Genomic DNA, 13,958 nt, shown 5'->3' with positions numbered 1-13,958 from the left:
AGATGGAGCCGACACGGGCGTCGGTCGTGGCCATGGGCCACTTCTCCGCCTTCCCCTTCCCCCGGTCGATGTGGTCGCGGCCCTTCTCGAGGCAGATTGGCCGCCGGCGGTTCTGGAGGTGGTTGGGGTCGTGGATCTGGGCAAAGTCGTGGCCTTTGGCAGCTTCGGGGTGGTCTCATAGCGGGGCGGCGGCCCTGGCGGTGGGAGTCGCGTTGGTCGTGGGCGGATTGCGCGGCTCGGATGCTGGCAGGCAACCATGGCCGCTCGGGCGGCATGGCTGCGGGTGTTGGCGGACCGGGGTGGCGGCGAAGGAGTTGAAGCACCAGGGTACATCACCTACCCAGTCTGTGCACTGGTAGACGGTGACACGTCCGTGGACATCGTGTTCCTCCTTGCAGGCTCTGTCGTGGTGCTTCTACTCCTTCCATCTTACTCCGGGTGAAAACTTGATCTTCGGATCGGACGGTGGCGACGTTCGTGGTCGTGCCCTTCCTGGAGGCACCGTCTTGGAGTCCTCGGTCCGGCATGTCCGTCGCACATCCTCCCAGACGATCGCTCCTCGTGATGGTGGTCTCCGTCGGCTCTAAGCGGACCCGTTTTGCTCATCTTTTAGGTACTTTGTAGTCGTTGAGGTTGTGTGTCGGTGCTCGGCATTCGTGTATCTTGCCTTGGGTGTGTGTGGCGTGCGTTTGTATCGGATGCTTCGATGTTGTGTTGGTGCTTTATATAATATAAAGCGGGGGGGAACCCTTTTTCGTTAAAATATGGACCAACCAAACATAATCTATGTCAATATATACAATGTAAATGAGCTACATATAATGAAACAAGTACTAGTATTTCATATGGTGCTTAAAACATTCATGTCACAATAATGGATGTAAAAGGAAGAGGAAATTACACCAAATTTAGTGCCAAATTAGTTTCAAACATGTCTGGATGGTTCCATCGCATACTTCTATAAATTCCACAGCTAAAGGCTGTTAGGCTGTTACTATATACTCCCTCCATCCCATAATATTAGACATTTTTGCAAGCTAACATAGCTTGCAAAAACGTCTTATATTATGGGACGGAGGGAGTAATTTCTAGCCCATCATATGAAATATCCCTGTTATAACATGGTTCTCAAATTAACATGACGATTTCTAGCCCTTGAGAATGAACATGATGGCTCTTATTAAGCTTACTTTAATCATATAATAAAGAAGGAAAGACAATTTGTATGCTTACCGTTTGTACAGCCAAATATTGTCCATGCAGAAGGTGCAATAACATCAGATGCCATTGGATCATTATGAGAAGATGACAATATTGTCCAATCTGGTAAAAATTACACAAAACAGAAAATAAGGGGTGAGATGGCACTAGAGAGAACAAATAGATTTATTATTTTGAAAACAATTTGGGTAACAAATACGAAGAAACTATTTAAGAGCATCCCCATATAGTAAGATACTTAATTGTTTACTAAACCTACTTGTTCATCACAAAGTATAATAATGCGTTACATACCTATTGAGTGCATGCGGTTACTGCGGCGGCTTAGTCTGCAATGATGTAGTAGCTAATTAGCCAACCGAACATGCATGGATGCCACTTATTACAAAAAAAGTCAGCACACGTGTTAAACCAAAATGACTTTTCTATCAAAAAACTGGAAGAGCATAGCATGTAGCATAGAACTGTAAAGACCAACAGTCAAACTCAGACTGAAGCATCCATGTATAACCACACGAGTAATACACGAAATCATGTGTTGACATGCGATAATTTACTTTATAAAAATATGAGCATGATAAGTTACAGCTAGGCATCATTATTTCTTTAGCTCAACTCTTGAATACAAATCTAGCAAAAGAGCTAATGCAGTATAATCCATCTGTTGCAATGGAGTACAAAATCCATGGCATTTGGTTCCAACAAACCACACATGGTTTATCTTCAGGCGGCAACGTGAAATTTCTAGCTTACACAAAACAGGACGACATGTTTGCTAGGACAAACATCTGACAATAGTACTCAAATAAAATATTCATGTCATTTTCAGTGGCAACGCCAATTTTCTGATTAAAAGAAATATGCAACCAATTGGAAAAGGGGTATATACTTTAGTAAAATATAAAAAAACGACCTTATTGTTATCAATAGGAAACAAAGGCATGCATTCCCTGTCCATAGACTTGATAATCAACAAATTTGTGCTGCATATATTACCTGAAAGCCTGCCACCTTCTATGTGAACAAGCAACAACATGCTCATCTTTTCTGGGGGACTGCGCTCAGTGAAGAAATTATGAATTATATTAATGCTTTTGTGAACATAATGACAATGAAAACAATAAAATAAGCAAATCATGGACCTTTAAGGCAGACTCCATTAAGCACCTGATCCATCTTGCTGCTTCTTCTGAGCTTCTAGCACCCAACTGAAAAGCATCGGTCAATCAAAATAATCTTTGTATCACAAACCAAGCAGAAAGAATTAGTTCTGGTGTCAGACATGTGACTTAACAGTTAACATCAGTGCTTACCTTCAGCTGATCATAGTGGTTAGAGGCATTGTAGAGTGTGAATATGTAAAAAACCTGTCGACAAAATGATGACCAATGGGATCAAGTATTGTTCATATATTTGTAGGTAAAAATGTAAAATAAGAAATGAATGGGCTTACACTTCTATGAACACTTTCTCTCCCATTGTCCGTAACACGTATACAAGAGTCAATTACTGCACTTCTAACAGGATCCTGTACCGGGGGAGGAAGGGGGGTGGAGCAAAACAAGCATAACATCATTATTTCAAAAGAACATACAAGTGGAGCAAAAAAAATGTGGCAGAAAATGAGAGTTTTTTTTTGACAGCAAATAAACTCAGAAAATGAGAGATTATGGAATAGCAAATGCATGATCAATATGACATTCCTTTCCCAGACAAATGTGCTTTCATTGTTAACCATAACTCAGTTGAAATACACTAAACATAGTGCCAACTTCTATGAACACTTTCTCTCCCATTGTCCGTAACACGTATACAAGAGTCAATTACTGCACTTCTAACAGGATCCTGTACCAGGGGAGGGGGGGGGGGAGCAAAACAAGCATAACATCATATTTCAAAAGAACATACAAGTGGAGCAAAAAAAATTGTCGCAGAAAATGAGAGTTTATGGAATAGCATATGCATGATCAATATGGCTGAATGGAGTTCCAAATAGGTTCAGAACACTAATAAGGGTGGGAGCGTCTGCCTTATTATGGTCGCTTTGGCTATGTAGAAATGATTTTGTTTTCAATAACAAAAACCCTACTCCATTGCAGGTTATTTTCCGCTGTACACACTTCCTTCATACGTGGTCTACAATACATCGTGCGGAGTACCAATCATTGTCAAGGCGGTGTGTACGCGATTGGAGCGGATGGCCAGGGAGGTTTTACCCAACATGCGTGGCAACATAATCTATGGATTGGTCCACCTTCTCCTGCGACTTAGGCATAGGCAGTGTCAGTCTTTTATGGCTTTACTGTTGTCATCATGTCGCTTTTAATATATTTTCTGTCAGACTGTTGGTGTGTGGCTGTGTGCAAGAAGCTATGCAGAGGCCGGGTGTTGCTCATCATGACTTGTATCCGCTTGATGCTACATTTTGAGCTAATAAAAACACCCTTTACCAAAAAAAATATGCATGATCGATATGCCATTCCTTTCCCTCCCAAGACAGATGTGCTTTCGTTGTTAAGCATAACTCAGTTCCCTAAGAAATGACTTCCCTTTTCACTCAAAATTGATATCAACGGTACTGAACTGACAATCAATGGATCATTGTTCCCACATATGCAGAGAAACAGGCAAACAGAGGAGGTACAATAGTTCGTGTGCAGCTGTGTGATTCTTCCTTTTTTAGCAAATCATTGTTCCATAAAAGGGGTTTGAAGTAAACGTCACACAACAACATGCCATACTAAGAGGATCATTGTGGTGATCCTTCCTTTTTTAGCAAATCATTGTTCCATAAGAGGGGTCTGAAGTAAACGTCACACAACAACATGCCATACTAAGAGAATCATCGTGGATAGCGCACTGGATTGGCTTGTGTTACTCTAACTATTATGGACGGAAGTAAAATCCGAACATCCTGAGGAACAAACAGTACTAGCCCCAAGCAGTCGCAAAAGTAACCATGCGTCTCTGCAGCACGAATAAAATTCGCATGCATTTATGACTATATATATCTCAAAACCTACCGGTGGTTATAATAGAAATCAACTTCCCCTAGATACTAGGCTGGAGTTGGTGGCGAATCCAGTTGAGGATCCTCCGAACACGCACGGGATTAAAATCGGCATAAATCCAATCAAATTCCCCGTGAACCTTAGCAGGATCGTGCTATAAGACCCGACCAAAGTGCCGTGAAATTTCCGCGAAAACAATGCCAGCGAGACCCAGAGGACGGGCGGGGAGAACGAGGGAGATGCGGGCTGGCACCTCGCGCTTGGAGCTGGAGGAGGAAGGCGCCGGGGCGGCCTTGAAGCAGCGGAGCGCGGAGTCCTCGAGCACGAAGTACCTCTTGCGCGAGGTCTGCAGCCCTAGGCGGTTGGATCGGATCAGGTAGAGCCACCCCTCCATCCGCCCGTCCTCCCCGCCCTCGGCGGCCTCCGCTGCCGCAGCGGTCGACGCGGCCTCCACGACGGCGGCCTCCGCCCCTCCCATTGGCCGCCTCCGCGCCGGCGCAGAATTTCGCCCAATTGGTCTTCCTCCCCAGTCCCCACGCCGCAAATCTCCTCTCGGCGCAAAGTTTTTAAACTAACCTCTCGTCGGCTTGTCTCTGTTCGTCTCACATCTGGTGGTGGCCGGTGGCTTGTAGGCTGGGGGCTCTCTCTCCTCTCCCTCTCTCTCTCTTCGCTTTTGCCCGTCCTGTTTTGTTCGTTGGTTGCAGTAGAATTGAATTTGGACGACAGTGCAGGGGTCGTCCAGTGGGTCCCGCTTTGACGTGGGCCCGGGACGATTATTATTGCATTGGCCTTGGTGCATGAGCTGTTTGCTCCGGCTGCGTGCGTGGTGGCGGGCGAGTCGTTGGGGATTTGGTTCTTCTCCCTCTCTTGATTGTGTGTGGACTGTGGAGACGAGAGGGGGAAGGGCGAGACGACGGAGGACGAAAGAGAGGGGAAGGACCAGGGACAAGCGAACATTGCAACGCTCTGAAACGTTTGGGGCGTGTTTGGCTGAGTGCACACCATCCATGCAGGCTTTGAGAATCAAATTTGGTCTATCTGCTGACCTACATAGCATGCTCCTTCCTTTATGGCGTGTTTGGTTAGTTGCATCGATTTTTGGTAGTTCTCTTGGCATTGTGAAAGCAATTTTCATCCAGTGTTTGGTTGCATATATGCATGGTGATTAGAAATTAACAACAACACTTAACAGAAACATTTTTGGTAATACGTCTTTTTTTCATAATGCTGCCACGGCTAGGAAAAAAAGGAATAATATAAAGAAACTATTAGATGAGTCTGGAAAATGGTTAACAGAAAAGGAGTTGATGAATCACATCACTGAATATTTCACAAAGCTTTTCACATCGGAAGTTCAGCATCCGGATCAAGAAGTTTTATCAATTGTGCGTAAGAGAGTGTCAAACGAAATGAACAATGCTCTACTTGCTCCTTATACCGCAGAAGATGTTCGCAAGGCTTTATTTGATATTGGGGGCTTGAAAGCTCCAGAACCAGATGGACTCCATGTTAGGGGAAGACCTAATTGAGGAGGTTCTGAAAGCAATCAACACATGTACTATCCCGGATGGTTGGAATGATACTGCAATCGTGATGATTCCCAAGATTAACACACCAGAAAAGGTATCCCAATTTAGGCCGATCAGCTTATGTAATGTGGTATACAAAATAATTGCAAAAATGGTGGCCTCTCGATTGAAGATCCTTCTACCAGAAATTATTAGTCCAACACAAAGTGCTTTGTACCAGGAAGATTGATAACCGATAATATTTTAGTGGCCTACGAATGTTTTCACACAATCAAGAACAAAAGAGAGGGTAGAGAGGGCTTGTGTGCTATAAAACTTGACATGCACAAAGCCTACGATAAAGTCGAGTGGGCTTTTCTGAAGGAGATTATGCTGAAATTGGGTTTCCGTCGAGAGTGGGTTAATTTGATTATGCAATGCGTCACAACAGTAGAATACAAAGTAAGGATAAATGCAGAGGAAAGTGAGAGTTTTAAGCCTACTAGAGGGTTGAGACAGGGGGACCCGCTATCACCTTACCTATTCCTGCTGTGCACAGAAGGGTTGAATGCCTTGCTCTCGCATGCTGAGGAGAATGGGAACATTTCAGGAGTTAATGTCTGTAGAGATGCCCCACCAGTAACTAATCTCCTCTTTTGCGATGACTCGTTGATCTTGATGAAAGCCAACCAACATAATGCGGCGGCCCTAAAATCAGCACTAGATTTATATTGTGCGGCGTCGGGACAGCTGGTAAGCGTGGAAAAGTCTAGTATTTTCTTTAGCCCCAATACAAAGGTAGAGGTCAGAGAACACTTGTGTACAATGCTCAATATAATGATGGAGGCCCTGAATGACAAATACTTGGGCTTGCCAGCAAATGTGGGCGTTGATAAAACAGACTGCTTTAAATTTCTGATTGAACGTATTGTTAAGAAAATTAGTGGTTGGAAGGAAAAACTACTATCTGCCGGGGGGAAGGAGATCCTGCTCAAGGCTGTGATCCAAGCCATACCTACCTATGCAATGTCGGTCTTTAAAATTCCTAAAAAAATTATAAAGGAATCATTGACGCGATAACGCATTTCTGGTGGGGAGACGAGGAGAACCAGAGGAGGATGCACTGGATGGCCTGGTGGAAAATGTGTGTACCAAAAACCCAAGGAGGAATGGGATTCCGTGATATCCACTATTTCAACCTGGCTCTGCTGGACAAACAGGCATGGCGTCTCCTTGATAATCCTGATTCCTTATGTGCCACTATTCTAAGGGCCAGGTACTACCCTGATGGCGATTTGCTGAATTCCAAGCCAAAACATGGTGCTTCCTTCACCTGGCAAAGCATTATGGCAGGCATTACTACTCTGAAACGCGGCTATATTTGGCGAGTGGGAAACGGACATAACATCAACATTTGGGAAGATGCATGGATCCCAAATTGTGCCACTAGTAAGATTGTGACTCCTAGGAGGGGACAATTGTTGTCAAGAGTGGTTGATCTGATTGACCATGTTTCCAATATTTGGGATGAGAACCTGATTAGACAAACTATGTGGCCCATTGACGCTGAACGGATTCTTAAAATCCCTCTTTCGCAACATAACATGTCAGATTTCATTGCTTGGAGTTATACGAAAAATGGTATGTTCTCGGTACGGTCTGCTTATTCCGTGAAGTGGAATGATCAGTACGGCAGTAAACTAAAACACTCTAACAGGATGGGATGAACCACAACTAACCCTATTTGGTGTCAGATATGGAAATTATCCTGTTCGGCAAAAGTCAAAAAATTTATATGGCGTACGTTACATGGCACTCTCCCATGTCGGGCAACACTTGCTAATAGACACATGAAGGTCTCACCCCTTTGTCCTACTTGCTCTCAGGGTGTAGAAGACACGAAGCATATGCTTTTCCTATGTAATAAAGCAAAGGAGGTTTGGAAGAGGCTAGGAATAGATGAGATTATTGATAGAGCTTGTGAGGTTGATCGTGTTGGAGAGGCGATACTGGAATACCTTTTAGTTCTTCCAGATCAAGAATTGCGTATTATGGGGTACCAAAATATACGAGAAATGATAGCTATTTCAGCTTGGTATCTATGGTGGGAGAGAAGGAAATTAGTGCACAAGGAAACAACTCAGAATGCAACTCAGATATCAATGGGGATCATAGCCCTCACATACAAGTTTGTAAATGCATCATCTTCAAAGGCGTCCATGAAAAAAGGGGGTTGGCATTGTCCCCCAAGGGGTTTCGTGAAACTCAATGTTGACGCCTCTTTTGACCATGACATGCTGAAGGGTACGATGGCGGCGGTTTTGCGAGACGACAAAGGTAGGTTTATTGCAGGAGGAAATGAAAAGATTGACCATTGTGCGGATGTTCTGATGGCAGAAGCTTTAGCCCTTAAATTTGGACTAACACTAGCGCAAAGGGCAGGGTGCAATCGCCTAATCATCAACTCAGATAATCTGGAGGTGATTGAGACCATGCAGGATGGAAGACAGTCAACGGGTGCGGCAGCGGCAATTTTCGATGACTGCTTCCACTACGCATGTGATTTTATCGTGACTAGATTCGAACATTGTAATAGAGAGGCAAATAGAGTAGCACATGAACTTGCTAAGTTAGCTAGATTTTCTTCAACTTCAGATTGGTTCGAGGAGCCTATCAATGAAATTGTACTCCTCCTCACAAACGATGTATTGGTTATTTCTAATGAATAAAGTTTCATTTTATTTCAAAAAAAAGAAACATTACAGTAGAATGCACACATGCTTCGGTCGTGGATGGGACGACTACAGCAGAGGGACCACGGGCACGGCAACTGGTCGGCGCCGGTGTACCAGCAGCCGCCCGTCATCGCCGTCCAATAAGGCCGGGCCTCACGTTCTCCAACGAGCTCATCTCCCGCGATGAGGGTATGCACTACGACTTCGCCTGCCTCCTCTACGACATCCTCTTCAGCAAGCTCGACAAATCCCGCGTCTTCGAGATTGTCTCCGAGGCCGTGGATATCGAGAGGGAGTTCATCTGTGATGCGCTCCCCTGCGCGCTCGTCGGCATGAACAGCTACTGGTCAGCACTAGCACTATCACCGGCGCTGATGTACCAGCAGCCGCCCGTTGTCGCCATCAACGAGGCCGGGCACAAGGCCTACCACGGCAGCACCGTCGCGGGCATCAACGAGGCGGGCACAAGGCCTACCACGGCAGCACCGTCGCGGGCATCAACGAGGCCGGGCACAAGGCCTACCACGGCAGCACAACGAAAGCCAAACAAGCCGCCGCAGGTGTACCAGCAGTCGCCTGCTGCCGCCGTCAACAAGGCCGGGCACAAGGCCTACCATGGCGACACAACGAAAGCCAAACAAGCCGATGCCGGAAAACACACCTAATTGCAAAACAAGGCTAGCGGCGAGATGCCATTGAAGATTCCCGCGTGGCACAAGAAGGTCAGCGACGATGCTGGCTACAGCGCACACACTCTACGCGTCCACGAAGCAGCTGTTAATTAGGATTAGTTATAGCACAACAGAAACGGAAAAACCACAACACGGAAGTCGTGTTAGACGGCGAGGTGAAGCTACTCGTCAAAGGAAACTTCACATGTCGCCCGTGTGCCACGAATTTTTCAAAATTCGTTCAAAAAGGATTCAAATATGAACACGAAATTCAACATATACAGTGAACAAAACTATGATCCGATCAACTAAAAGAACATAGAGGCGTATATTTTTCGTGTACAACTTATCTCGAATCGAAGCACAGTTATATAGAAGGGTGAAGAAGATTAAAGAGGTGAATCTTCTATATCTAAATAGCTAGCCCCCACTAACTATTTCTCTCAACATGCAAGTATGCCACATCAACGCACAACATGCACGAAAAAAGCCCCACACTCACTATCATATGTCTCGCAACATGCAAGCATGCCACTTCATCATGAAACCTGCATAAAAAAAGACCTATCTCAACATGTGAATTTCTATTATATTAGTCTATTTATATTTAATAAACATTTTACAACTATATAGTGATCAAACATAATAAAGTATATGTAGTTTTAGTTTTATCCTTTTATATATGTTTACAATGAATCACATTGAGATATGTTATAAATATTTTCGTAACAACGTGCGGGGTATCATCTAGTAGAGAAGAATGTCTGCAAACCATGTACAGGCGGTCAGAGCCACCGGCCTGGGCTAGAGAGCATCGCACAGACCTCGCTCGTTGGAATTGTAGATTTCTTGAGCGTTTTGAACGATACAGACAAACTAGTGCTTTAAGAATCATGCATGCAGGCCCAACAGTGTTTGTATATAACCAAACAGCTCAACACGAAAAAAGTGTATCCAGTAAGCCTGATTGGGTTGTATGTTCGCTACCAAACGCGTCCTTATGGCATCTTCAAGGCGGACCCATAAACCGTCCGCATCCACCCAGACCGTGGAAGCCATCCAACGCGGGCTTATATCGGTTCGCAGGGAGGTCCGGACGCGATTTCTTCCGCAAACTGGAGACAAACAGGGGGGCTTTACGGGAATCCGGACCGCTCCCAAGCCCTCTTCTGACCGCCCTGGCCTACCCAAACCACCCACCGCCCTTCCTGCGCTTTCCATTCACACGTTGTGTCGCTTACCGCGCCGTATTCATGTCGGGCCAGAGCATGCAGCAGCCGGCATTGATGCCGCGATTTGACCGGACGGGGAGGTGGCGCGGACGGATGCGACCTCTCCGGCGTTGCCGCCGCTTCAATGCGGATGCCGCGTCCTAAGAAACCAACTCTGGCCGTTGCGCCGCATTGAAGCGGACTGACCTCCCCTCTGCCTGGGCTGGCTGCGGCTATTTAAGCCGCGCTCCGGCACCGTCCAGAACGACACCATCCTTCCTTCTCTCCAAGCCCTTTCTCCTCTTCGAGCCCAGTAGCGATGCCGAAGTCCTGGTTCTCCGCGTCGGCAGGTGGCAACAATGGCAGTTCATCATTAGGAGGATCCGCCTGCGCTCACCTAGACCATCCACATCCACGGTGGCGGGCTCCTCCGGCAATGAGGAGGACCAGCCGCAGCAGCGGGCCCATCTCCTCTCGGAGGCAGCTCTGATGGATGAAGAATTCGCCCGTCAGATGGAGATCATGATGGAGGGTTCGCTCCGTCAGATGGGTCCAGCTGCACTGTCGTCGACGCGCATGAAGGAGGAGTCACCGTCTCCGCCGCGAGTCCGTGTTAAGCGGGAGTCAGCATCTCCACTCCGGTAGGTGAAGGACGAGTCGGTGAAAGTGCAACTAATCCCCAGGTGGTTTTGGTAATTAATAACAACTTATATGTCATTGATCTAATGATCTGCCAATACATTTCAGAAAAGATCAATGATTGGCATGGCAAGGACTAATGGATGTGGACCCCTCAAAATGCTAAGGACAAGAATTGGCAACCCCAAGAATCTTCATTTTTGGTTTAGTGATCCAAGATCACATTGTGTCCCTTAGGAAATCCAATACTATTAAAAGGGGACGAGGTATTGATGATGAGGTTGTTGCTCAAGTGCTTAGTGATATTGCTCCAAAAACCCTCTGTCACTTTCTCAAACACATCTGTCCAAACCCTAATCCTTCATCTCAGTCCCAGCGATATCATTTACCCCGGACTCACCGAGATGACCATTCCCATTGCCATAGCCAAACCCTAGCAATTCGGTTTGACCAAAATGGATCTCGGTCCCACCGAGATGTTGGGGAACGCAGTAATTTCACAAAAAATCCTATGCACACGCAAGATCCATCTAGGTGATGCATGGCAACAAGTGGGAGAGTGTGTCCATGTACCCTCCTAGACCGAAAGTGGAAGCGTTAAGTAACGCGGTTGATGTAGTCGAACGTCTTCGCGATCCAACCGATCAAGTACCGAACGCACGGCACCTCCGTGATCTGCACACGTTCAGCTCGGTGACGTCCCTCGTACTCTTGATCCAGCTGAGGCCTGATACATCTCCATCGTATCTACTTTTCCAAAAACTTTTGCCCTTGTTTTGGACTCTAACTTGCATTATTTGAATGGAACTAACCCGGACTGACGTTGTTTTCAGCAGAATTGCCATGGTGTTATTTTTGTGCAGAAATAAAAGTTCTCGGAATGACCTAAAAATCAACGGAAAATATTTTTGGAACATATACAAAATATTGGTGAAAGAATCAAGGCCAGGGGGCCCACACCCTGTCCACGAGGGTGGGGGCGCGCCTACCCCCCTGGGCGCCCCCTGCCTCGTGGGCCCCCTAACGCTCCACGGACCTCAACTCCAACTCCATATATTCACGTTCGGGAAGAAAAAATCAGAGAGAAGGATTCATCGCGTTTTACGATACGGAGCCACCGCCAAGCCCTAATCTCTCTCGGGAGGGCTGATCTGGAGTCCGTTCGGGGCTCTGGAGAGGGGAATCTGTCGCCATCGTCATCATCAACCTTCCTCCATCACCAAATTCATGATGCTCACCGCCGTGCGTGAGTAATTCCATCGTAGGCTTGCTGGACGGTGATGGGTTGGATGAGATTTATCATGTAATCGAGTTAGCTTTGTTAGGGTTTGATCCCTAGTATCCATTATGTTCTAAGATTGATGTTGCTATGACTTTGCTATGCTTAATGCTTGTTACTAGGGCCCGAGTGCCATGATTTCAGATCTGAACCTATTATATTTTCATGAATATATGTGAGTTCTTGATCCTGTCTTGCAAGTCTATAGTCACCTATTATGTGTTATGATCCGTTAACCCCGAAGTGACAATAATCGGGATACTTACCGGTGATGACCATAGTTTGAGGAGTTCATGTATTCACTAAGTGTTAATGCTTTGGTCCGGTACTCTATTAAAAGGAGGCCTTAATATCCCTTAGTTTCCAATAGGACCCCGCTGCCACGGGAGGGTAGGACAAAAGATGTCATGCAAGTTCTTTTCCATAAGCACGTATGACTATATTCGGAATACATGCCTACATTACATTGATGAACTGGAGCTAGTTCTGTGTCACCCTATGTTATAACTATTGCATGAGGAATCGCATCCGACATAATTGTCCATCACTGTTCCAATGCCTACGAACTTTTCACATATTGATCTTCGCTTATTTACTTTTCCGTTGCTACTGTTACAATCACTATAAAATCAAAACTATTACTTTTGCTACTGTTACCGCTACTATCATACTACTTTGCTACTAAATACCTTGTTGCAGATATTAAGTTTCCAGGTGTGGTTGAATTGACAACTCAGCTGCTAATACTTGAGAATATTCTTTGGCTCCCCTTGTGTCGAATCAATAAATTTGGGTTGAATACTCTGCCCTCGAAAATTGTTGCGATCCCCTATACTTGTGGGTTATCAAGACTATTTTCTGGCGCCGGCCGTTGCCGGGGAGCATAGCTCTATTCTTTGAGTCACTTGGGATTTATATCTGCTGGTCACTATGAAGAACTTGAAAGATAAAAGAACCAAGATTTTCCCTCAACTATGAGGGGAGGTAAGGAATTGCCATCTAGCTCTGCGCTGGATTCACCTTCTGTTTTGAGTAAACTTGTGACACCTACACCTGCTATTCATTCTGATATGTCGCATGTTATTGATGATGCCACTTCTGCTTTGTGTGATACTTATGATGAAACTACTTCTATGCTTGATAATATTGTGCCGTTAGGTGAATTTCTTGATGAACAACTTGCTAGGGTAAGAGAGAATGAAATTATTGAAACTAATAATATTGATAAAAGTGATGATGAAGATTCTGTTGGGGAACGTTGCAGAAAACAAAAATTTTCCTACGGTTTCACCAAGATCCATCTATGAGTTCATCTAGCAACGAGTGATTAGATTGCATCTACATACCTTTGTAGATCACGCGCGGAAGCGTTCAAAGAACGGGGATGAGGAAGTCGTACTCGACGTGATCCAAATCACCAAAGATCCTAGCGCCGAACGGACGGCACCTCCGCGCTCAACACACGTACGGTCAGCATAATGTCTCCTTCTTCTTGATCCAGCAAGGGGGAAGGAGAGGTTGAGGGAGATGGCTCCAGCAGCAGCACGACGGTGTGGTGGTGATGGAGCTGCAGTACTCCGGCAGGGCTTCGCTAAGCACTATGGAGGAGGAGGATGTGTTGGAGAGGGAGAGGGAGGCACCAAAGGCGTGTTCTCAGAGGCCCTCCTTTCCCCACTATATATA

General features: G+C 45.7%; 1 protein-coding gene across 1 annotated transcript in view; it reads right to left on the bottom strand.

The window, feature by feature from the left end:
* The window catches only part of LOC119269254 (protein ENHANCED DISEASE RESISTANCE 2-like), a 12,044-nt gene extending 7,143 nt beyond the window's left edge, over positions 1 to 4,901 (bottom strand). The window contains exons 1-7 of the mRNA XM_037551053.1: positions 4,486 to 4,901; positions 2,675 to 2,749; positions 2,535 to 2,588; positions 2,364 to 2,429; positions 2,218 to 2,276; positions 1,516 to 1,550; positions 1,234 to 1,323 (exon numbers count right to left, since the gene is read on the bottom strand). Coding sequence (XP_037406950.1) covers positions 1,234 to 1,323; positions 1,516 to 1,550; positions 2,218 to 2,276; positions 2,364 to 2,429; positions 2,535 to 2,588; positions 2,675 to 2,749; positions 4,486 to 4,710 — 604 coding nt within the window. The 5' untranslated portion in view covers positions 4,711 to 4,901. The remainder of the gene's footprint in view (positions 1 to 1,233; positions 1,324 to 1,515; positions 1,551 to 2,217; positions 2,277 to 2,363; positions 2,430 to 2,534; positions 2,589 to 2,674; positions 2,750 to 4,485) is intronic.
* Between the last annotated feature and the right edge of the window lie 9,057 nt (positions 4,902 to 13,958).

This window comes from Triticum dicoccoides, chromosome 1A, assembly GCF_002162155.2.
Source record: "Triticum dicoccoides isolate Atlit2015 ecotype Zavitan chromosome 1A, WEW_v2.0, whole genome shotgun sequence".
Classification (NCBI taxonomy): Eukaryota; Viridiplantae; Streptophyta; class Magnoliopsida; order Poales; family Poaceae; genus Triticum; species Triticum dicoccoides.
Note: the sequence above shows the minus strand (reverse complement) of the source record. Positions and strands in the feature narration are given on the sequence as shown.